The sequence below is a fragment of the Meriones unguiculatus genome, chromosome 11 (assembly GCF_030254825.1).
Source record: "Meriones unguiculatus strain TT.TT164.6M chromosome 11, Bangor_MerUng_6.1, whole genome shotgun sequence".
In the NCBI taxonomy this organism is placed as follows: Eukaryota; Metazoa; Chordata; class Mammalia; order Rodentia; family Muridae; genus Meriones; species Meriones unguiculatus.
Window position 1 is genome coordinate 16,010,306 of NC_083359.1, and position 24,819 is coordinate 16,035,124.

A 24,819-nucleotide genomic window follows, 5' to 3' on the forward strand; every position below is an offset into this window, starting at 1 on the left:
CTGCAGGTTCAGTGGAGAAGTTTAGCTTGCTGTGGTAGGGCCAGCCCCTCTAGGGACCCGTCAGATGGTGAGGAGAAAAGGGCCTTTTCCAATGTCCTGTATGGAACTCGGAGAGTGTAGGGCTGAGACCATAGACGGGGTCATGGTGGTGGTGACTAGGTGGCCAGCTGGACTGGTCTCTCCGTCCGTCCTACCCCCATCTCAGGTCAGGGAAAGCTAAATAGTCTCTGCAGGTCCAGAGAGTTTGGGGGTTTAGGGGGAGGATACCCCAGTGTGTGCTTGTGAGAACAGAGGAGGATATCACCTGTCCTGTTGTATTGCTCTCTGCTTTATCCCAATAAGTCTCTTTAGTGAACTCATTTTTCAGATAAGCCGGCTGGCCAGCAAGCCCCAGGGATCGGTCCTCTTGTCTCTGTCCACTCCAGTACTGGGGGTGCAAAGTTACAGGTGGTCAGCCATGCTTTTCACAGGGGTGCTGAGAAATCCAAACTTAGGTCCTCCTGCTGGCATAGCAGATGCTCTGCCCACTGAGCCATCTCCTCAGCCCCGGTAAGGTTTAAGAGGAATCTGACAGGTTCAGATGGACTTGGGCCCATCAGCTGGTTGAACAACCAGTGCAGTCTGCTTCGAACAGTTGGTGGTATGGAAAAATACAAAATCCGCTGGCTACCACCTTGGTTTGGTGTGTGGTGTGGGCCCGTCCTTGGTATTTTTCTCAGATCAGTCCTCTCCTGGGACCTCCGGGACTGGTTTGGTTTGGCCTGCTGCCACCTAGGGCTGAGCTCGAGACACCTGAGCCCAGGACAGAACAATGCAGCTTGGTTGTTTTGGCAGAATCTGCCGGCTTGTGCCAAGTCCCGGCTTTTGTTCACTGACTCTGTGAACCTGGGTTTCCTCATCTGTCCTAAGTGTATGGACCTCTCAGCTACTCCAGAATAAAGTTCGTGAGAACATTTTAAAATGCAGAGTCCTTTGGCCAGTGAGATGGCTTAGTAGGGAGAGGTGCTTGCTGTCAAGCCTGAACTCAGAAACGTGAGTTCTAGCCCCAGAACCCACGTGGTAGAAGCAACTCTCAAAACCTGTTCTCTGACCTCCACACATGTACTATGGCACACATGCATACACTCACACACACAAGTGAACAAATAGATAACCAGTAAATAATAGTGGTTCAAGGTCAGCCCACCCCACAGCCCCGTGTCACAGAGAAGGTAATGGCCATGGAGGGGTATGACTTCGGATCACAAGGAGGGTGATGGCAGTCGTGTGGCTCCCGGGTTGACCTCATGTGAATGGTGTGTGACTGGTTGCCTCTGGGAACTCTGCCCTGTGTGTCCTTCTGTCCCCTTACTGCTCTTCATTGGGGGTAGGAGGCCTTTCTCTTGGGCAGCCCCTAACTGCCTTCTATACAGGGCGCCTCTTCTGACTTTGAAGTGGTCACCACTGAGGAGCAGAATCCGCCACCTGAAACTGGCAGCCACCCTAGGAACATGATGGTGAGCAGACAGGCAAACCCCCTGAGCGTATCCTCTGCTTTCCTCTCTCTGTTACCTGCCCTTTCGTGACAGGCCCTAGGGCCACCCAGATCCCTTGGGTCCCCTGGAGTTACATGGGGGACACGGAGGGGCTAGAGCATGGGGTGCTTCTCGCTCTCATATGCAAATCCCCCACTGGTGACTTCCCCAGCTTGGGGCACACAGGCACCCCACTGTTGTGAAAGCCTGGGCCTCTTGCCAGCCCCACTGGCCCCTTGGCCAATCACTTCTGTATCTGCCATGATGACTCAGCCTTTTGGGTCTCCAGGCTCCAAGCCTGGGGGTGTGGAAAGGCTCCTCCTGGTGTTTATGGTGGGGTTGGGGGTGGGGGAGTAATTTACCCTTTTGTGCAGGTCCTTGACTCCTCCCAGGAGCGGGTGGGTTGGAGATTAAACTTTCTGTCCACGTGTGGGGTACACGGGGTACACGCATTCCTCCTGCTTCAGAGGGCCTCCTTAGATCCCCATTCCTACCTTGCAGTGCTTATCACCTTGGTCCCAACCACGTGGTCCTTCTGTTCTTTCTTAAAATGCCAAACTTCCTGGAAAGCTATTTTGAAAGACCTGCAAGATTCATCAGAGACCTTAAATTCCTACCGTTTCCTCAACCCTCCCTTTCTTCGAATTCTTTGGTGGTTTTTCAAGACAGGGTTTCTCTGTTTTAGCCCTGACTGTTCCGGACTCACTTTATAGACCAGGCTGGCCTCGAACTCACAGAGATCCACTTGCCTCTGCCTCCCAAGTGCTGGGATTACAGGCATGCACCGCTACTGCCTGGCCCTTCCCATGTTTGCTTTGTTTGTTTTGTTCTGTGAGACAAGGTCTGACACTATAGCCCAGAACTCAGGGCAAGCCTCTTGCCTCATCTCCTGAGTCCTTGCAATGACAGGCATACCCCAATGTGGACTGCAGTTCTTTTTAAATTGTTGCTGTGCCAGCACTGTGCAGCCTCACCTTCACTGATGCTGCAGTCTCTGTGGCCTTAAGTCGTGAAGCTTTGGATGGCTGGTGCTCTCTTGTTCACCCACAAACAGCAGCCAACCCGCCTCCCGCCAGCATTTAGCCTTTAGTGCTGAGAGAAGCATCCTGTCAGGCGATGCTGAGTGTGAGATAGGACCTCAGTGTTTTGTCTCCTGGGACTTAATGACTCTCCCCCTGTTCCACCTGTTCTGTCCCTGAGGACTCTGAGACTCTCTGACTGTGGAGGCAAGGTTTTCTCATTTAGAAGGGTTTCAGCATTCGGCCATTGGCTGGTAACTTACCTCTTGAGTTAAAAGTTCCTGTGTAGTCAGTGTGCCTCCTCTGTGCCAAGACAGGAGTACAGCAGCTCGTGTAGGAAGCTTGCGGGCTAGGCGGAGAAACCTGAGGGATTTGAAGCCCTTCATGAGCCTTCAGAGAGGAGCCTTGACCACCCCTAGTCCTTTGTGGGAAGAGGTGGTGGGGAAGGGATGCAGAATTGGGAGAGTGGTGCCAACAAGGCTGAGCACCCAGTCACCACAGAGCTTAGTAGCCCTGGAGGGCAGTCAGAAAACCCCAGGTGTAGGCTGCCTCTGCTATGTCCTGACTGGGCTGCTCTGAACAAATTCTGTCAGTGTGTCAGATTCTCCTTACTGTCCCAACCTAAACCCCGAGGTCCCTGGGGCTCTGCTCTGATTCTCTGAAGTGCTAGGTGATTCCCTGATAGGAAAGGTGTCTGCTGGGTGGTTCTCTGAAGTTTTTTGTTTGTTTGTTTGTTTGTTTGTTTTGTTTTGTTTTTCGTTTTTTTTTTGTTGTGGTTTTGTTTTGTTTGTGTGTGTGTGTGTGTGTGTGTGTGTGTGTGTGTGTATGGGGCTAAAGTGTGTGAACATTTGGGGTGATGATCAGGATATATGGGATGTGGTCCACAGAACCCTGGGGTTGGGCATAGGAGCTTGGGCAGGAAGACAGTTGGGAGGCCTAATGCCTGGCCATGAGCCAGGATTGATGCCTTGAGAAGGAAAGGTCCCGCTGAGATCCTTATGCCTGATGCCTTATGGCATAACCAGGGCAGTGGCCTCGGTAGGGATGTGCTAGAGAGAGTGGAAAGAGCAGAACTGAACTGCTCTACCCAGGCTGCTGACTCTTAAAGTCCTCCACTAGGTCGGGTTTTTTTGTAGTATTAGAGCTGTGATTCTTAGAAACAGGTGGTGTTTGGTCCCCTCCCAGGCAGAACCCCCCGTGGAGTCTCCCAGAGCTCAGGAAGCAGGGTGTGGACAGCTGGGGACACCCTCTCTGCCTTCACTCCTGTCAGCTTTGCTGTGCAGTAAAGGAGGGAAGTGATGCACACTGCTGAGAGGATGCCCAGCCTGGGGGAGGGTGAGCCGTCTGCCCTCTGGCGCTCAGTAAGACTCAAATCGTAGGAGGAAGATGGCCTTGGTGCTGTTAGGCCAGCCAGTGGCCTGGAAGTCCTAGGTCCTGCCCTGTGAGTCAGCCCCAGATAGGGAACCTGTGTAACTGGAAATTTTCCCTGGGCTGAGCAGAGGCCATGGGAGAAACTGAGTCATGAGGAATGGGGAAGCAGTGGGAGAATTGGCTGGCATTGCCTGCTTAGGCTTGGTGAAGATTGTCTCGTTGCTCTCCCAGGAGCTGGGGCCCCCACTCCCAGAGGATGGCAATCTGATGCTTCACCTGCAGCGCCTGGAGACCACCCTGAGCGTATGTGCGGAGGAGCCGGACCACAGCCAGCTTTTCACCCACCTCGGCCGCATGGCCCTCGAGTTCAACAGGTTGGCCTCCAAGGTGCATAAAAATGAGCAACGCACGTCCATCCTGCAGGTGAGGCAGGCCAGCACGCCCCCACCCCCCCAAGCTGTTTGTGGGGTACAGGGGTTAACCATGTGGACTTCGGAGTGATGGATTCCAGGCCTACTTGGGGCTTCTTGTTCACAGTGGTGACTACAGTAAGGAAGCTGTGGGAAGGTGTGTAGAAAAAGAAGGAAGTGAGGAAACAGGAGGTGGGTGGCCCTTGCAGAATCGTAATGGGTATAGCCTTTGAGGGGTGTGTGGCCTGGCAAGCTGGGTATGGCCAGCTTTGTTCTTGTTTGTTTCTTTTGGAATTGGGTTGGGTTGGGTTGGGTTTTTGTTGAGACAGGGTCTCACCAGCTGGCCTGGAATTGACTCTGTAGACTGGGCTGCCCTTGAACTCATAGAGATCTACCTGCCTTTGCCTGTGCCTCCTGAGCATACCCCTGTTGCCTGCTTTGCTGTCACTGCAGCTCTTTGTAAGTTATTCCCCCTCAGTAGGAGCCATTAATACAACCCCAGCCTTCAAAAAACAGCTTTTTTTTTTTTAACCCCAAGGTCAACCAGCTGGTAAATGGTGGGCTAATATTAGAACCTCGATTCTTATTGTGTTTTCTTTCTTCCTTCTTCTTTCTTTCATTCTTCCTTTCTTCCTTTCTTTTTTTGAGCCAGTCTCACTTTTAGCCCAGGCTGATCTCAGACTCACAGCATCTTCCTGCCTCAGCCTCCTAAGGACTGGGATTCCAGACATGAGGCACCACCTTTAACCTGTCATTTTTTAAAGTCATACCCTCAGCCACCCTCCCTACCTGCTGCCTTTCTCAAATCCCTCTCAGAACTCTCCCTGTGCTGGGGAGACGGTCGATTCCTTTACTCGGCCAGGTCAGGCTTTGGAGTTCTGTTGCCCTTGGTTCTTCGTTGCTGTATGGCCTTAGACAAGTCGCTAATCTTCCTGACCTCTCGGGAGTTGAACTAGCAGTGTCTCCCTCCTGGGACACTGCATCAGAGGAGGCTCTTGTGCAATCGAGAACCCAGTGCTAGGAGACAGGTCAGCTGTCAGCTTTGTGTGATGGTGCCCATCCACACCAAAGCTCAGAGGGCTTTGCAATTAATTATGGTCCACTTGCTGTTAAGTGGTGACCACTGCAAAGATGGTGAGCCTGAGGCTGCTGGAGGGCCTGCTCAGGATTTGAGCACCCCTTCTACTTCCGGTAGACTCTCCTCCTTCTGTGCCAGTCATGGTCTACAGTCACAGTTGTGCCAGTAGACCTTGATGAAAGGAGGGAATCCACCCTTTGCAACCTTGAGCAGGTGAGTTCTACACTGTTTATACGGCAAGGAACACACAGGATATCCCCTCTGGAAACTGGAGAAGCAATAGAAATGTTTAGTTGAGGCCCTTCATGGCCAGGCTGGGGGAGGGGACCTCTTTGAGAGGCCACCAAGAGTTTGGGGTTTCCGAGCTGAGCCCTGAGGAAGAAAACCTGACTAGATATCTGGGCTGAGATCACTCTGAGCATCAACTTCTGGCATACCAAGGGGAATGTGTCCTGGCTCCGTAATGTCCACCAGCCTCTTAAGTTCACTCTCTTTTTTATCCCTTTCCTGGCTCTCACAGTTCTGTTTGTTGTGTTGGGTAGTTAATTTGCTTAGTTTGCCTCCCTGCTGAGTGCTGTCTTCACAGAGGGAGTGTGCCCACCACCGTGCCCCAGCGCCTGGCACTTCATGCACAATTGGTTAAAGAATGAGTGAGCAAGCCAGGCATGGAGGCTTCCACCCGTAATGCCACATAGGGCTCCAAGAACAGTCTTTGACCTGGAATGACAGTGTAACAAGTGAAGTGCCACTGTGGCCTTCCCTTAGGGACAGGAGCAGGACATTCTGTTCCCTGGAGTCCCTGCCCAGGGTCCCAGCAGTTCTGTTTCTCAGCCTTTGGGTGGAGGAAGCTGGATCCGGTTCCTCATTCTCTGATTTGTTTCTTGGTTCATTCAACAAACATTGCAGGTTCATACCTGTAGTCCTACATTTGGGACTGAGGCAAGAAGATTGCTGGGCGTATAGTGAGGTATATAGTGAGTTTCAGACCTGACTGGATTACAAGTAAAACCTCACCTGAAAAAGAAAAAAAATTTTTTTTTTAAATAAAAAATGTTTTAAATAAAAAAATATTTTTTTCTTTTAGATCAAAGGAGATGTGAGGCAGGTAGGACTGCCATGGAGGAACAGTCTAGGCAAGGATAGCCATGAAAGGAAGAGGAGGGAATTATCTCTGGGACAAGGACCCCAGCGCTGTTCTCCATCAGGCATTCTCATTACTGGCTCCCATGGAAGAGAAGCCTGGATGGATGGGCCTGGTGGCCTGGCTTCCATCTGTCATGCCAGTCAAGGGGATAGAGTGTCTGGTCCTGCCTGGGCTGGCTGCAGCTCCAGCCCCCTTGTGTCATCATGCCTTGGGACAAGCCTGTCCTAACCCTCGCCTGTATCTGCTCATTTACCCTACAGACCTTGTGTGAGCAGCTGCGCCAGGAGAACGAGGCCCTGAAGGCCAAGCTGGACAAGGGCTTGGAACAGCGGGATCAGGCTGCTGAGAGGCTACGGTAAGTCCAGGGTACCCTGAGACTGGGCCAGGATTAGGGCAGGAGAAAAAACATAAAGCATTGGTCCCGAGATGAGGCCACACCTCAGAGCTCTGTTCTGAAGGCAGATCTCCCACACTTTTTGCACTTTGTTTATCTTGGGGATGGGAGCAGAACAGATAGCATTAAGAGCTGCCCTCCTCCCCTGGGGACAACTGCTAATATTTGTGTAGGCTCAGGACTCTCCTGCCCCCTGGTGGTTAACATTCTCTGCTCACTTCTCCTGGGATCTTTGGAAGTCCCTCTCTGGACTCAGGCCTGTGGGAAGGCATACAAGTTTATCCCAGCCTCTCTGTCCTTGGCAAGACTGAGTTGGGGTGTCTTAGGTGAGCGGTAGGTTCTGCTTGTCACCAGGGATCTCTGTGACCACAAAGTAAGGAGGCCTGGGGAAACTGAAATTTGGGATTGCTGGATCTCAAAGGGCCTTTGCCATCAGATCATGCAGGCTAACCACCATTGTGTGAGGGGAGTTGGGCCCAGAAAGAGACAGGGGATTCCTAAGGGTCTCATCACAAGGACCTAGGCATTCAGCAGAGTAGTGACAGTTCCTGCTCACTGTGGTCCTGGTAACAGAGAGTGGGATAACAGAGCCCTAGATAACAGGGCTCTGGGTAATAGGGTACTGGGCTGCCTTTAGACAGTAGAGTCTGTATTAGAGCCAGGACCTGTCACTCTGTGTTTCCTGTTGATCAGTGTGGCCACAGGGCCATTTTGCATCATTGTGTCTTAATGAACTTTTGGATGGCCCAGTGGTTGAGACTTTAGAGCCATATGCCATTATTCATGGAGGACATGGATCATGTCAAGGACAAGGATGCCCAGGCTGAAGGAAAGGCTCTTGGTTGGGAAGGCAAGAATTCAAGCCCTTGCTGAAAGACCTGGGAGAAAAGGCATTTGACTCTGTGGTGTTTCTGTAATTAAATGGAAGCTGAGGGAATGTGTCCATGTTGTAAACATCCTGAGTCTCCAGCACTACCTACGTCATGGACTTTGGATTTTGCTCTCATTTAGTTATATTTCTGCTTGATTTGTTTGCAACAGTCCCTCTTTATAGCCCAGAGAACTTGATGTTTAGCGCAGGCTGCCTCAGGCTCCATAGTTCTGCTTCTGCTTCCCAAATGTTGGGGTTACAGGCATAAGCACCCACATTCAGCTTTGCTTGGAAACTGTCCCTACTGCAGATTATAAAGGCGGCCTCTCCTGGAGCGACACCTTTGTTCAACAGCAGATAACCCTGCAAGCACATGCAGTAGAATTGAGTCACTGACAGGTGTGAGGATGGTTGTGCCAACACTGGCTCCAAGCCAGGAGCCTATTGTTTCTGTAGTAAAGAGGGAGTGTGGCAGAGAGATGCCAGTGAGTGCTCGGGACTTTCTAGCAGCACACAGGTCCTTCCTGCTTCAGCTGAGCCAGGACACTCAACTCTAACCAGAGGGGCAGAGCTTTCTTACGAAAACAACATGGACCTGAAGGTGCCATGTACGTTGACAGCCTACACATGCGGAAACTGCAGTTAAGGATTCTCATGATGCGTGTATACGCGCTGGGTAGCTCACAGATGCCCTTTTGGTCTCGTCGCACTCCCCAGGACACTGCCACAGTGCAGTGACAGTCCGTCCGTCCTTGGCTTCGCAGGCTTCTTAACCCAGGGCTGACATTGTGACTTCTCCACTTGTCCCTTATCCAGGGAGGAAAACATGGAGCTCAAGAAACTGTTGATGAACAGCAGCTGCAAAGAGGGCCTCTGTGGGCAGCCCAGCTCCCCCAAAACAGAGGGTGCTGGCAAGAAGGGCATGGCCGGACAGCAGCAGGTGCGTGGCAGGAAGTTCTCCTAGTATCCCAGGCTTCTCAGACCCAGGATCTGCTCCGATCCTCAGTGAGAGTGAGCTTACCTCCTCCCACACACAGTTCCAGCTGCAGAAGGGTCTAGTTGACAGACCATGTTTCCTGGGCAGCGTCTGCCTCCTCTATACGACCACATCTTGGTTTTTCTGCCTTCACCCCACGTGGAGGGTCCCATTCCCTGAGACACATGCTCAGAATGATTGGCAGTCACGTGGCTCTGTGGACTCCACTGGCTGCTTCTCTTGCTTGCTGGCTCAGACTGTCCAGCTGCTGCTCTTGGAAGCTGGGGTTCAGTGTTTGGCTCATTATAGGTTCTAACAACTTGATGCATTTTGTGTTGTGACGGTGACTCCCAAGAGTCAGTTTAGCATCTCAAGGCATTATGTGGCAGAACGGAGGTGTCACACCAGGGGATCCTATGGGGATTGTGTTAATCTTGTGAGATTGCAACTTGGAGCCTCTGTATGGAGAGGAAGACTGTGGTCTGGGGATGCCACAGCACTGGCCCTCACCTCCCACCTCCAGACCCAGCCTTGCTTCATTTTCAGCATCCCCCAGGCTCCTCTCACCCAGTCTTTAACAGAACATACTTTTCCCCCTTTCTTCCCCTCAAGTGAATTGTAGTCAGTTGCAGCATAAGCCCTAATGCCAGCTTTATTCTATGTAATGCAGTAATTAACCTCTGTCACTCTCTCCCCATCACTGCATAGTGATATACTTTACCTGGGACTTGCAAAGCTCATTTGAGCTCTTCTGCCTGAAAGGCTGTCTCTTCCACGTGCAACCCCAGCAGGAGTCCTTCACCTCTCAAGCAGATGTGAGGGTGGCCAGCTAAACAACAAAGCCTTCTCACCTCTGCCTCCGTGGCCCCGTTTTTTATTATTATTATTATTATTATTTAAGCATGGCCTTACTGTATACCCATGGTTGATCTGGAACTCACGATGTAGATCCGGCTGGCCTCCAGCTCACAGAGATCCTTCTGCCTTTGCTGGGATTAAAAATACATGCCACCTCACAACAGCCTTTAGCTGTTGCTTTTAACAGTGGGCTTCCTGGGACAGGCATCTTCACCCTTTTTCAGAGGCCACCCTATCAGATACCACCTTTTCCTCTTCAGGTGCCTTGGTGTGCTTTTAGGAAATAGCCTGTAGGGGGCACTAGAGGCCCACGAGCTCTGCTTCCAGCCTCTGCCCAGTCTATGGTGGGGAATAGAAAATGTGAGAGTACGGACAGCATGACTACTGGACAGATTGAACTCACGAGGTAGACTCTGACGGGACCCTTGCAGACCAGCTCCTGTGTCTTGATCATGCACTAGGGCCTTGGTGACAGTCACTGCCTTTGCACTCCCAGCCTTCTTCTGTGGTTGTCCCCTCAGCACGTGTAGTTGTTTACTTTCCAAACATTTTATTTTGAGGTAATAGTGTTGAGTTCTGTTCCCATACTCCTTTCCTCCGGCTTCCTTGGCCAGCTTACGGACCTACGGAACTACCTCACCGACCTTACGTCTTACGTAACTTAACTCTGGTTCAGTTACCAAAGTAACACTATCTGGATTCCACGCATCTTCCACTCCTGTTCTCTCTTTGCTCCAGAACTGAATCTAGGATCCCAAATGGCATTCAGTTGCCATAGCTCCTTAGTCTTCTCACGTTAGTGACATTGCTCAGCTGTCCTTGTTTTTATGACCTTGGGGCTTTTGAGTCAGCCAGTTGTTTTGCAGAATGGGTTTGGGTTTAGATTATACTGTGGTTGCAGAATTTGGAAAGAATCTCAGAACTGGCATGCCACGTGCACACGTCTGCACAGTGCTGGGCCCTTAGCACATGCATCTGGACTAGTGGTATCTGCCAACTTCCTTACATTTGTTTATTTTGTGTTGGGGTTGCATGTATTGAGGTCAGAGGACAGAAAGTTCTCTCCTTCCACCATGTAGGTTCTGGAGATTGAACTCAGCTCATCAGGCTTAGTGACAGTCAAGTTCACTCACTAAGCCATCTCATTGGCTCCTAATAACTCTTTGAAAAGCACAGAAGTCACACCCTTCATGTCACGGGGTTTGGAGTTGTTGTGGGGTTGCCCGGAAGTGCCCCAGAGCTAGATGGCTCTGGACAGAGCTGGGGAAGGGATGGTGAGGCTGGCAGCCATGGAAAGGGGAAAGTTCCTCATGGGCTTCCAGGAGGAGGAGGTCATGGCTGTGACACTTCAGGTGGCTGCTGGGTGAAGGGAGCAGGGAGATTGGAGAAGGGGGCTGCAGTCCAAGAAGGGCAGCAGTCTGGGGAGCGAAGTTTTATCTGAGGCTCTGATGAAGTCTCTCTTTGTTTCTTCTCAGGCCAGTGTGATGGCAGGTAAAGTCCCCGAGATGGGGGTGGTATTGGGCGCATCCGAGAAGAAGGTGAAGATGCTGGAACAGCAACGCATGGAGGTAGGTGGCTGCACAGGGTAGTCAGTGAGTGCCAGAGGGGTGAGGGATGAAGGCCCTACCTGGCTCCCTGGTTCCCACTGATCCCAGGTCATCTTGGAGAGTTATTGAGGAAACCATTGGACCATCTACCCATGGGAGAGGTCTCAGTCCTCTCTCCATTGACCAGGCAGATCACTGAGGATACTGTATTTGTGGCACAGCCTGAAATTGTTTGGGGAGCTTTGGGAGCTGGAGAGATGGCTCAGTAGTAATAGTGCATGCTGCTCTTGCAGAGGACCCTGGGTTCAGTTCCCAGGATTCTTGTGGGCAGCTCACAACTGCCTGTACTCCAGCTCCAGAGAATCTACCTCCTGTTCTGGCCTCCAGGAGTGCCCACACACACATGCACAAACCTGCACACGTGTGTGCACATAACTTAAAAGGGGAGCTTAGGAAGGCGTAGGTAAACTGGCTAGTGGGGTAAAGATGGGTAGGTCAGGTCAGTATCAGCATTGGAGACACGGGCTGCAGTGTCGGGAATGGCCGTCAGTGAAGGAAACACATCAGCAAAGGGGAAAGTTCCCCATGGGCTTCCAGAAGGAGGAGGTCATGGCTGTGACACTTACTCTGGTAGCTGCTGGGTGGGAGAAACAGGGAGATGGAGTGTGCCCGTATCCTTGGTAGCAGCACCTGTGTCTCCCGAGCCCCTCCCCATCTCCAGCCCAGGGCAGTAGCCTGTCCTTGTCCCTCCCCTCTAGGCTTCTTCTCAAAGCTGGGTCCCTCCCTAACCTCTTCTTTGCTGCCTCTCTTCCTTCACACACATCTGAAAACTTGCTGACACACATAGTCTAGACGTATTTTACTCGTATCTCAGAACTGAAGAATGCCCATTATAAAATAAATCAAGGATCTCCCTAGAGATAACTGCAGCTGACATCAGCTCGCTGCATTCCCTTGGGGTTATTTTTGTTTTAGCTTTTTGTGATAATAGGAACTGAAGTTGGGGCCTCACGGAGTTGCCTCTGCTCACCTTGAATGCACCTCAAAGTCCTCTTTCTTCAGCCTTCTAAGTAGCTAATGTGCAAACCCTGTATTCAGAGTTGTTAGTTTTTGTTTTGTTTTTTTTAATGCAGAAAAATAAAATGACACATACTGCTTTTCAGATTAATTTTTTCTTTTAAAATTATCTCAGCATATCTGTTCAGATCTACAGCATAAGCCAATTCCTTTTTTTTTTTTGGACTTTTGTCATTGGTAGTATGTCTGAAATCGCAGTATCTTCTCCCATCATCCCTCATTTTATTTACTTAATGATATGGAGCTGATTGGGTAATTGCTCTGTCAAGAGTATGCCTTATAATTAGCATTATCTTAAAGCTGAGAGAATGTATTAAGTGTCTTATTTTCCTAATGGCTGTGCATTATCTGTGTATGATGTGATTTAACCCATGTCCTACTCTAAGCTGACCTTTGGACACACATACACAGAAGGAGAGTTTCATTTTATTTTAGTTTTGGTTTGAGACAGGGTCCCTCAATGTAGCCTTTGTTCTAGAACTCACTGTATAAATAGAGTAGCCTCGAACTCACAGAGATCCTCCCGAGTGCTGGGATTAAGGGTGTGGCCACCATGTCTGGCTGATTAGTTTTTAAGGATGTTTGCACACTTGGCTTAAGTGTTTTTCTCTTCTTATACCAGGGATTGCACCAAGGGCCTTGTGCATGCTTGGCAAGTGCTCTCCTGTAGAGACACACCTCAGCCCTTGGTTTTAATATTTCCAGTGGTTAAACTGTTCAGAGTGGAATAATTTGTGTTAAAGACAGTGAAAACCTGAGATTGTCACACCCTTTTCAGATTGCCCTCTGAAGAATCGTGTTTGCGTCTCACAGTCTCCAGGCCTCAGTGTTCCCTATTGCTTTCCTAGCAGGGGTGAAATGCACCTGGGGTAAAGGTGGGGCAGCAGGGAGCTCTTGACCAGTGGGAGATTGAGGCAATACCTAGATGTTGAGCTGCTCGTGCTCGCACCTGGGAAGCTGGGCCATGAGGTGGGTATCTGGTAGTCCTTCCGTGTATTTCTAACCGCAGTACCTGCCCGCCCACAGCTGCTGGAAGTGAACAAGCAGTGGGACCAGCATTTCCGGTCCATGAAGCAGCAGTACGAGCAGAAGGTGGAGTTCCTGGGAGATGAGCCGAGCATGGCTCAAGAAGGAGGGCTGAGGTGGGCATGGTGGCAGGACAGCCGGTGCGTGCTGCCCTCCCACCCTCACAGGCCCTCTCTGCCTTCCCCCAGATCACAGAGCTTCGCCAGAAGCTGGTGGACCTGCAGAAACAGGTGACTGAGCTGGAGGCCGAGCGCGAGCAGAAGCAGCGTGACTTTGACCGGAAGCTCCTCCTGGCCAAATCGAAGATCGAGATGGAAGAGGCAAGTGTGATCAGGCCACAAGTCTCTGAGGTTCCAGGCTCCCTCTCAGAGTTCCTGGGCTCAGTGAGCCAGGGTCGCAGTCAAGCGCTTTGTGTCCTCTGGCGTTTATCCTCTTAAAATTGAGAAGGTGGAATAACTGTTGCTTCCCCCCCACACTTTTTTTTTTTGCTTGCATTTTGCAAAGCTTTTTAATCAATTAAAATCTTTTTTTTTTTTTTCAAGAGAGTTTCTCTGTGTAGCCTTGGCTGGCCTTGAACTCACAGTGATCCACTTCCCTCTGCTTCCCCCAGGGTTGGGATTACAGGCATGCACCATCATTCCTGGCTGAAATATATATATATATATATATATATATATATATATATGCTTTTTAAGATTTATTTTTATTTTGTTTATTTTTGCCTGCATTTATGCCCTTGTACCACGTGTGTGCTGAGTGCATGCAGAAGCCAGAAAAGGGCATCAGATCTCTCGGAACTGCAGTTATAGATGGTCGTGAGCCCACCATGTGGGGGTCCTAGAAATCAAACCCTGTGTCCTCTAAAAGAGCAGCCAGAGCCCGTAGCCACCGAGCCACTTCTCCAGCCCCTGATCAGTTAAAATCTTAAATCCTAAGAACTATAGAAAAAAGTACATGATATATACAAACATACAGATGGAGCATGGGAGGCTGATACCTGCAGTCCCGGTACTCAGGAAGCTGAGACAGGAGGATAGAAAGTTACAGCCCAGCCTGACCTATACAGCAAGGCTGGAGCTGGCACTTAGTTAGTAAAGGCCCTGGGTTCAATCCCTTGTGCTACATAAACCAGGCGTGGGAGTATGTAGAGGGAAGTGCAGAAGCCCAGGGCCATCCTTGAATGCATAGTGAGTTTGAGGCCATCCTGGGCTATATGAGACTGTCAAAATAACATATAAAAAGGCTTTGTATCCTAAAACAGAAAGGCCTTGATGGGGTGAGGTGCTGTTCAGAGTTCAGAGTAGTATGGGGCCTAAAATAGAGGGAATTCGTTTATCCAGTCATCCTAGCCCCTCCAGGCACTGTGCTAGAAAGAATCAGGGGAAACCAGTCTGCTCTACCCTGTCTGGAGAAGAGGTGCTGAGTGACCAGTTAGAGGCTCATAAGTAAAAGTGTGTTAAGTTCTACAACAAAGAAGGGGACTGATCAGAGACTGAGCGGAAGGAACCTGATCTTGGCTGTGCTATGGAGCAGTATTCTATAAAGAAATGGCCTCTGCTCTGTCATGTATGACTGGTGCCAGTGATGGCCCTCCAGAGTCCTGAAGCAGCTGACAGAAGAAAGGCCACCTGGCTTGTAGACCCTTAGTGATTTAGTGATGGTCTTTCCTGTCACGAAGCTACGTGTGGGCTGCTTTGCCTAGCTTTAAAGGGGATATTTTCAACACGGATTGCATTTCAGAGGCCCTTCCATCAGCACGTGACAGCCTGGCCTTATTCCAGTGTAGCCTCTGTCTGTGACTACCCCCTCCCTTAGAGGACTGGGTAGCAGAGACACTGTACTTTCTTCTGAGCACACTAGCATGGCACTCACAGCCAAATATCCTGGCTCTGTGTTCTCCTTTGCTCACTCAGGTCTACAAGGGAAGCCAATCCCTGGAACCTGACAGTTCTGACCTGTCCACTGGAGGATGGCGGGACCTTTCTAGGTTAAGCCTGGCATTGCAGATGGGAACTCTGTGGTCGAGAACAATCTTTGTCTGAGAGTCTTAAGCAGGAGCCATGTGTCCTGGCCTAGGCTGCACTGAGCCACTTCTGACTAGTAACCACTCACCCTCCGATGTGTAGACTGTTGACTAAGGGCCATGCAGGAAGGGTGAGCACTGACCTGCCTCAGTCTGTCCCCTGATCCACATATGGATGAGCTGAACACTTTCCTGGAATACTTCCCCACCCCTTCCCCAGACTCTGGTCTTCAGAACCGTAACATCGGTTAATAAATTTTTTCTAGATTTATTTTATGTGTATTGAGTATTTTGCTTTCATGTGTATATGTGCACCTCATGTGTGCCTGGTCCCATGGAGGCCAGAAGACGGCATCAGATGCCGTGGAACTGAGTTCCAGATGTTTGTGAGCCACTTTGTGAGTGCTAAGAACTGAACTCAAGTCCTTTCAAGAGCAACAAGTCTTGTAACCACTTGAACCATCTCTAGCTCCTAGACCTTTTTTCAAAACATATATTTGCTGACAATACAGGTTTTTTTTTATAGATATGCCTGCTCCTAGTGCTGTACTGCCATCCACTGTTTAAATATTTGTTTGTTTGTTTTTATTTTGGAGGCAGGAGTCTTGCTATGTGGCCTATGCTGGCCTGGAGCTCACTATGTAGACCAGGTTGGGCTCAAACTCAGAGAACCACTCCAAACTGTGAGGATTAAAGGTGTGTGCCACCACTCTCAGCCCAACCATTGTTTTAAACTCTTGCCTAGCTAGGAGTCACAGTGTAGGCCTACAATCCCAGTTTCTTGGAAGGCGGAGACAAGAAGATCACCAAAGCTTAGAGCCTCCCGAGCTATGGATTGAGTTCAAGCTTGCCTAGGCAATTTAGTAAGACCTTATCTTAAAATAGAAAAGTAACAAAAATGAGGGCTGCGTGGTTGGGGCCATAGCTCAGTGACACGACAGTTCCCTGGCATGCATGAAACTCAGCCCGTGGAAAAGTAAATAATCCACTTCCTGTCCTGGTAAATAGCATTTGGTACTTTTACCACTGCAGCTCAGTTTGATTCCCAGTCAGAGAAGAATATCTGGGCCAGCAAGATGGCTCAGTGGATAAAGTGTCTTACTGCCAAGCCTAACGGTCTGAGTTTGATCCTGGGACCCACGTGGTAGGTATTCATGTGTGCATACCCACACACATGAATAAGTAAAAGAGAATGTAAAAAGCAGAGAAACTCTTCCTTGGACATAAATGGAATGGAAATGGGGACCTTGAATTCTGCCCCAGCTTCCTGTGTGCTCTGCAGGAAGTCGCCACACACACATTTGTTTCTCACTGAGCAGAGGGGGTCGGTGCCCCTTCATTGTTCCAGCTGTGGCTGTGTGGTGCAGAAGCCTGCAAGCTTCCACCCCTCAGCTGTGGTGACCTTTCACGCTGTACGCGTCCCTAGAGGGCCTCCTCCTGTCCCGCTTACATCTTTGAGCGTGTTGTCTTCTACACTCACATGCCTGAGGTCCTTACAAGACTGTGGTATTCTTCACTTTGTGAATCTGGTGGAGATGGGGACTTTTCTCCTGAGAGGATTTCACAGACAATGTTTACACCCAGTTTTGGGACTCACAGCTCTCATGAGGTCCCCCTGTGACTTTTGTTAAGATCCCATCAGCCCTAGTATTTAGGAAGCTTATTTAAGAGGGTCTGTGTGGGGCCCAGGGTCTCTGCCAGTTGGTGAGAGAGTTGAGGGCCTTCCACTCTGCCAGGCATCTCTTCCTTGAGAGCAACACATACAGACTCTCAAAGATGCCAGCCTCTTTCAGACAAGCACTGTGAGGTGGTTGCTGGGAGGGAGGGAGAGCCAGGGCATGGGTCAGGCAGTCCTGGCCTCCTGCAGAGTCCCTGTTTACCAAGCCTGCACTCTCTGCAGACTGACAAGGAACAGCTGACAACGGAGGCCAAGGAGCTGCGCCAGAAGGTCAAATACCTGCAGGATCAGCTGAGCCCACTCACCCGGCAACGAGAATACCAGGAAAAGGAGATCCAGAGGCTCAATAAGGTGGGTACTAGGACTCCTCCCCCAAATGGGGGAAGGCTACAGCTCAAGATGAGCTCAGCTGCAGGGCCCACCCTTCTGCTGGCACTCCCAGATCAGGAGATGTGACCCCTGGTCAGAGGGCGAGAGGTACAATTCCTGTCTTGCCTGCCCCCACACACCCTGAGTGACCCAGCCCCATTCTTGTGGATTCACTCCTGCCTCCCATGTGGCCTTTGTACCTTCGGCTCCTCCTAGGGCCCTCCCCTCTGGCCTACTCAAGTTTGCATGTCACTTGCTCAGCAAAGCCGTCTCTGGATCTTTTTTTATCTATATTTGGTGGCACCATTCTGTGGACCTAGGGTAGCAGCAGCTTTTTCTCACTCTTGCTAACAGGCTGCCCTGTGTATGCATACACACAACACACAAACACACACACACATTTCTTGAAGGCAGTGTAAGATTCCTGTCACTGAAAGTCCCTGATGTCTAGGGGCTAAAGTCCAGGTGGTAATGAATAGCTAGCCCTGAGATGGTCAGAGCTGTAAATTATCACGTGACCAGGGTTGGTGGAAAGCAGCGAAGGGAACCTCGGAAGATGGGAGCATTCTGTAGACAAGAAGGGGAATAGTGAGAGGGCATGGATCCCTTTTTTTTTTTTTTTTGAGACAGGGTTTTTCTGTGTAGCCCTAACTGTCCTTGAACTTGCTCTGTGTCTGCCAGCCTCTGCCTCCTCTTGAGTGCTGGGATTAAAGGCATGTGCCGCCACCACCCAACTGTCCCTCCCCCCAGCTTTGGCTGTGACTGGTCTACAGGGTTACCTGATAAAATAAACTAAGTAGAAATTGCAGTCCAGGTTCATGTAACTAGAGAACTAGAGACAAGATGGATTGCTGAAGCTTAGCATCCTGCAGGAGCTGTGAGAGATGCAGCTCCTCTCAGAGAGCTAAGCTTCTTTCAAGGTCTAGGGTGTGAATTGTTGAGCCAGGCCTGTTTAGAGGTCTTTGTACATGGAGATCTCAGGTTAGCATGCAGGTTAAGAGCACAAGCTGGGTTAGGATCGTCATGTTCACTCATTAGCTGTTCGACCTCAGCAGTGTCCGTCAGAGTTTCTGTTGCTGTGATACATCACCATGACCAAAAGCAACTGGGAGAGGAAAGGGTTTATTTCACGGTATAACTGTCATGTCCCTCAGTCCATCACTGAGGGAAGTCAAGGCAGGGAGCTGAAGTAGGAGCCATGGAAGAATATTCCTTACAGACTTGCTCCTCACGGCTTACTCAGCCTGCTTTATATACTCCAGGACTACCAGCCCAGGGTGCCACTGCCCACAGAGATGGACCTTCCCATATCAATCACCAAGCAAGAAATTGCTTCGAAGGCTTGCTTATAGGCCAGTGTGGTTGGGGCTTTTTCTCAGTTGAGGTTTCATCTTCTCAAATGACTGACTTTGGCTTATGTCGAGTTGACCAAAAAAAAAAAAAAACAAAAAAAACAAAACAAAAAAACACACACACAAAACCCGGGACACTCAGCCAAGTTGCAGTTGGTCCCTGGGCCTCGATTTTCAAGCGTGTAAAGCAGGGATGAGGTCCTAGCCTTTATCCTGCAGCATGATGAAGAGGCTTCGGTCAGTGCCGCGGCCCATGTACAGCAGTGATGAGTAGGTATGGTTGAGGACCACTGCTGCTGGGGTTAACAGTTACATTCATGGGACTGTAAGAAAGAGCCCTCCACGGGCTGTCTTCAGATGGCCTGACCTCCAGGGATGCCTCCTGCTGATCCTGTCTCTTCTCTCCTGACCCCAGGCCCTGGAGGAGGCCCTCAGCATCCAGGCCGCTCCGTCATCTCCACCTCCAGCTTTTGGGAGCCCAGAAGGGGTTGGGGTCCACCTGAGGAAGCAGGAGCTGGTGACGCAGAATGAGCTGCTGAAACAACAGGTGAGGGCCTGTGAGCTGGGAGACAGCCAGTCAGCCCTGCGCATGCTGGCTCTGCTCTCCATTCTCTATGGGCCTGGTCATTGGGTTTCACCATTTCATTTTAAGCCCATGATCCCTTTGTTCAAATGACATATTGTCTAAAAGTTCTGAGTGTGAGTTAGAGGAACACGGAATTATTCTGGCAACATTAGATTTGGGGCCCTACTCCACTCTCCAGTGCTCCCAGCTCTTCCCCCACAGCCCAGTGAGAAGCATGGAATCCAAATAGAATAGTGCAGCCTCCAGCAGTGTGACCCCCCCTCTTCCCCCCTCATCCCCACCAGGTGAAGATCTTTGAGGAGGACTTCCAGAGGGAACGGAGTGACCGTGAACGCATGAACGAAGAGAAGGAGGAGCTGAAGAAGCAAGTGGAGAAGCTGCAGGCCCAGGTCACCCTGACGAATGCCCAGGTGAGAGCACCACCCCGGGCCTTATGGGGTCAGAGAGTCCTGGGCACTTCCTGGACTCTGTCCAGCTCTGTCTGTCTGCCAGCCCCTTGTCCTCTGAACTTTGTACAGTGTCAAGGTCTAACTCGATAAGGTGTTCTAGCTCTGACTCATCATCAGTGTTGATGCCTAGAGGAATGAAATAATAGAGTAGAATGAAAAGATGCTGGCAGGGAAGTGCTTCGACAGCCCTCCTAACCTGTGTTCAGGCCACCCAGGAAGAGCAGGGCCCCCTAACCACTGAGCTTCTGCTGTGCACCTCAGTGCCCTTCCTGGGACTTCCCAAGCTTGTGGGGTAGCCTGGGCCTCAGCCATCTGCCCTCAGGGTGGTGAGATCTTGGGCCTACACGTGGCATTGAACCACTTACATACCATCAGGCCTCTCTCCCTCTTCCTCCAGCTCAAAGCACTCAAAGATGAGGAGAAGGCCAAAGAAGCCGCCAAACAGCAGAAGAGGAAAGCGAAGGTGAGCAGCTGGGGGGAACAGGCAGCTCGCACTTGACTATCCCATGGGAAATGTTGCTGGCATTCTGCCAGTTAAGTGCCACCAGAGCAGTCCCTGTTAGCTGTCATTATCCATCATCTATAACCAGGTCCCCAGACCTCTGCCTGTGCCTCTCTTGCCTTTGAGAGCTTAGGTTCTGGCTACAGGGCAACAAGGTGGGTGCCACTGACTGGCAGGCCAGAGGCAAATACAAGTCTTTCTTGCAGGCCTCGGGAGAGCGCTACCACGTGGAACCCCACCCCGAGCACCTCTGCGGGGCCTATCCCTATGCCTACCCACCCATGCCAGCCATGGTACCTCACCACACCTACAAGGAATGGTCCCAAATCCGCTACCCTCCAGCCCCTATGCCCATGGAGCACCCGCCCCCCCTCCCCAACTCTCGCCTCTTCCATCTGGTGAGTTTCGTGTTCCTCCTTCCTACAGATTCTGTCTGTAGGACAGAAAGGAAGGCCAAGGTGGAGGGGTGGGGGAAGGTGAGAAACTGCTGTCCGGGAGGTCTCTCGGAGACAGGGTGGTTGCGGGCAGGTATCCAGGCCTGGCCCTGGGCTGCTCTTCCTGTGGTCAGGACTCCACAGCCTCTAGCTGCTAGCGCCACTCGTGTCAAGGGGAGAAGGCCTGGTAGGGAGGGCTGACACTGAGTCTCCAGCTAGGTATCAAAGTTTGCTCTGGAGTTTCAGCACCTTCAGCTGAGTCAGATCTGACCTTCACCATGCTTCTCTCCCTTACCCCTGCCCTCTTCCTCCTCCCTCTCCTTTCCTTTCCTCTTCTTATTTTGGCTCCTCTCTTTTTGCTCCTCTTTCTCCTACCTTCTGTAGTTGTCACCTGCCCCTTCCTCTGAGGTCTCCATGATTGCCCCACTTCAGGTGTGCCCGGCTCCTCCCTTGGTGGATATAGTCGCCTCCTATGGTATACAGCTTCTCCCCTCATAACACTTAAACGCTGGCATAGAGGCCGTGCTTAAGATATTGGCGTAAGCCAGATGTGGTGACTCATGCTGTAACCCCAGTACAGCTGAGGGCAGAAGGCTGCCCACAAGTCTGAGGCCAGCCTGGGCTACAGAGTGAGGCTCTCTCTCAAAAAACAAGAGAGGGAGGGAGGCCTGGTCTCAGAGCTACATTTGGCCAAATAACGTGTAACCCTTAGGACTTGGTGCCTTGTTCCTGTGTGTTTAGAACTATTCTGGCTGTGGCTCTGCAGTGTGGTTGTGGGTTCTTCACTCTTTTTCTTCTTCTTCTTCTTCTTCTTCTTCTTCTTCTTCTTCTTCTTCTTCTTCTTCTTCTTCTTCTTCTTCTTCTTCTTTTTTATGCTTTTTTGCAGGGGGCAGGGGAGTTGGTTGGTTTTTTTTGTTTGTTTGTTTGTTTTTGTTTTTTTTTTTTTTTTTTCAAGATGGGCTTTCTCTGTGTAGCCTTGGCTATCCTGGACTCACTTTGTAGACCAGGCTGGCCTCAAACTCACAGAGATCTGCCTGCCTCTGCTTCCTTGAGTACTGGGATTACAGGTGTGCGCCACCATGCCCAACCAACTTGATTATTTTTGTTTTATTTTGTTTTTGTTTTCTGAGACACAGTTTTTCTGTATAGCTCTAGCTGATCTGGAACTTTTTGTAGATGAGGCTGACCTGAGACTCAGAAATCCACCTGCTTCTGCCTCCGGCGTGCTGGGCCACCACACCTGGCTCAGCTGTGGACTCTTACCTACCCATCTTGTTGCAGCCAGAGTATGCCTGGAGTCCACCCTGTGCAGGGATTCGAAATCAGACTTCCCAAGTGAGGGACCTGCCCCCAGACAGGCCTGCAGAACCAGGTGAGTATGGTTCCCCTGGTGGAGAGGACATTCGCCCACAAGAACCGATCCAGTTTGCAGAAACTTATTTTGTGAGCTTGGTGGCATGGAGGCCCAGCTTCCTGAAATAGTGTTGAGAGAGGAAAGATGTTGACTGACAGATGAAATGACTGAAGAAGCAGGCATTCGCAATTCTAGCACTGTGCTAGGAGCTAGTGCTGCTCAGAAGTGGAAGCAGACATGGTGCTGTCCTGGTGAGAGAGGCAGAAGTGAATCTCAGGGCTCACATAGGCAGCCGGGTTGCACTCAAGTGCCCAGAAGAGCAAGTTTCTGCAAGAGAGGTCAAGGGGTGGGATTTGGAGCAGGGCCAAGGGAGTTTTGTGGCGGCGGTGACATCCTAGCCGAGAAGCCAGAGGGGTGGGAGATATTTTTGCAGAGAAAAATGACAACCATGAAAACCTCATGTATTACTCAGCTTTCTCTCTCTGGGACAAAATGTCTGAGACAGTCAGCTTCCAAACAGGAAAGATTCAGTTTGGCTCAAGATTTCATAGATCTCAGTCACTGTTACTCGGCCCAGCAGTTTGAGTCCATGGTTGCCCAGTGCATCATGACAGGAGAGCAGAGAGGTGGGCTCTTGACCTCATGATGGCCAGGACGCAAAAAATTAAAAAGTAAATAAAAGAAAGAAAGAAAGAGGATCAGCTGGGAGACCCTATATCCTCTCAGGGGCATGCTTACAATGACCCAGCGTCCCTCCACTCTGCCCCACTCCTGGCGATCCATGGGCTGGTAACTCAGGCATTTGGGACATTCTGCCTCTGGCTCCCGAGGCTTGTGTCTGTCTCACAGTGTAAAGCGCATGTAGGCTATCTCCCAGAGTCCCCATGATTTTGGCTCTTCTAGCATTGCCTAGAAGCCCAATCTGTAAGGCTCAAGGCAGACTCACCACCTGTGAACCCTCACAGAGACCAAAGAGAGCCAGGCATGATGGCCTCTACTATATTCCCATCAATTGGGAAGTAGAGACAAGAGGATCAAGAGTTCAAAGCCATCCTTGACTACATAGCAAGTTCAAGACTGTGTAGTCAAAACAAAAATCCAAAGAGAAAGTTCCACACTTCAGTATACAGTGTTGGACCAGACACAGAGTGAATATCCCTGTTTCAGAAGGGAGAGCGAGTGTCATAGACAAGAATGGGTCAGACCAGAATAATACTGAAACCCGGGAGAACAAACAAGTTCCACAGCTCTGGGCTGTGACCTTAGCTGGCTGTGCTTGCTGCCCATGGGTGTCTGCTGACCTGCATGCCACACTACTGGCATCTTTCATTTCCTGGGGTCTCAGGACAGCTTAGATTTCATCCTCACAGTTTCACCTACTACCTCCTCTCTGGGGTTGCCCACTGGCAACCTGCCGCATACACTGCCTGCCCCAGTCCCCAGGCCTTCTTTTGAAATCCGGGTGGAAGCCTTGACCCCATAACACTTGGCATTACGGATTCCTGCCAAACCATCATTATGTGGATGATGTCGACATCTGCCAATTAGAACTGTGCCAGAGCCTGCTGGGGTCACAGTGGCGATGGGCAAGGGAGCCTAAGGGCACTGGGTCTGAACGTGGCGAAGCATCTGAAAGTGGTTCTCTGCCCGGCCCCACCTAAAGGCACACTGATCTCATCTCGATCGGAGGGGCCACCTAGGCATTCCTGGGACTCTGACCCGCATCGTAGACTCCGTGATGATTGATCCCTGTCTTGGTCAGCAATTTCCTTGGTCGGCAGCTTGCTTGGTCAGCAGTTTTCTATGTCACTCAGCTTTCCATCGGTGGGCCCAGACACCTAAGACAATCTACTTATCTGAAGGAAAGATGTATTTTTGAGTCAGAATTTCAGAGGTCTCAGCCCATGGTCAGTTGACCCTGTCACCTTGGGTCTATAGTGGTACTGCCTCTTATAGTAGGAGTATATGGTAGAGCAGGTGTTTACCAGGGAACAAGGAAGAGAGAAGGGCTAAAATCTCAGCCCCCCTTCAAGGGTGCTTGCCTGGCGACCTTGATTTCCCCCTCACTGTCCTATTGTGAGAGCACCATGGGCCAGCCACTGGCTAAGCTCTTAAATGTCTCTCTTTTAAAGCCAGGCACTTGGTGGTGGTGCACGCCTTTGATCCCCAGAGGTGAGCCTCTGAATTTGAGGCCAACCTCATCTATAGAGTAATTCCAGGACAGCAAGAGCTACATAGAGAAACCCTGTCTCAAAACAAAACATTTAAGATCCAAGTCATTCCCAGCACTCAGGGAGGCAAAGGCAGGCAGATCGCTATGAGTTCGAGACCAGCCTAGTCTACAAAGTGAGTCCAGGAGAGCCAAGGCTGCACAGAGAAAGCCTGTCTCAAAAAGAAAAAAAAAAAAAATAATCCACGTCATAATGTTAAATTTGTTGTGAAGGGAAGTCGGTGATTTAAGCATCTGAGGGAGCCAGGATCAAGGAGGGGTAAGAGAGCAGGGCAGGGTGGGGTAAGAGATGTCAGCAGTCCCCACAGGGTAGGGCCTTTGGCAGAATGTGATAGGAGGGCTGGTCTGAATCTTGAGAGTAGTGTAGAGTCCTTGGACGTTTTAAAACACAGTGACATGACCAGATTGGAACACTGGGAAACTCCCTCTGGCCAGAGTCTGCCATTACAGAGGTTAAAGGCTCTGGAACTGAAAGCTAGTCTGGAGGCATGGGTCCTTGGTCTCTACAGGAAACAGTGAGCCTGTGGGACTCTGGGAAGGCCAGCGTGAAAAGTGGA

General features: G+C 50.6%; 1 protein-coding gene across 6 annotated transcripts in view; it reads left to right on the forward strand.

Moving 5' to 3' along the window:
* Positions 1-24,819, forward strand: part of Tnip1 (TNFAIP3 interacting protein 1) — a 48,521-nt gene that overhangs the window by 22,376 nt on the left and 1,326 nt on the right. For 5 of the 6 annotated variants that reach the window (XM_021634593.2, XM_060363690.1, XM_021634591.2 and 2 more), the window contains 13 exons: positions 1,413-1,496; positions 4,136-4,327; positions 6,797-6,891; positions 8,618-8,741; positions 11,111-11,203; positions 13,286-13,351; positions 13,474-13,605; positions 17,209-17,337; positions 19,123-19,254; positions 19,578-19,703; positions 20,140-20,205; positions 20,451-20,642; positions 21,960-22,050. In XM_021634593.2, coding sequence (XP_021490268.1) covers positions 1,413-1,496; positions 4,136-4,327; positions 6,797-6,891; positions 8,618-8,741; positions 11,111-11,203; positions 13,286-13,351; positions 13,474-13,605; positions 17,209-17,337; positions 19,123-19,254; positions 19,578-19,703; positions 20,140-20,205; positions 20,451-20,642; positions 21,960-22,050 — 1,522 coding nt within the window. The remainder of the gene's footprint in view (positions 1-1,412; positions 1,497-4,135; positions 4,328-6,796; positions 6,892-8,617; positions 8,742-11,110; positions 11,204-13,285; positions 13,352-13,473; positions 13,606-17,208; positions 17,338-19,122; positions 19,255-19,577; positions 19,704-20,139; positions 20,206-20,450; positions 20,643-21,959; positions 22,051-24,819) is intronic. The other variant, XM_021634595.2, reaches the window with a different exon arrangement.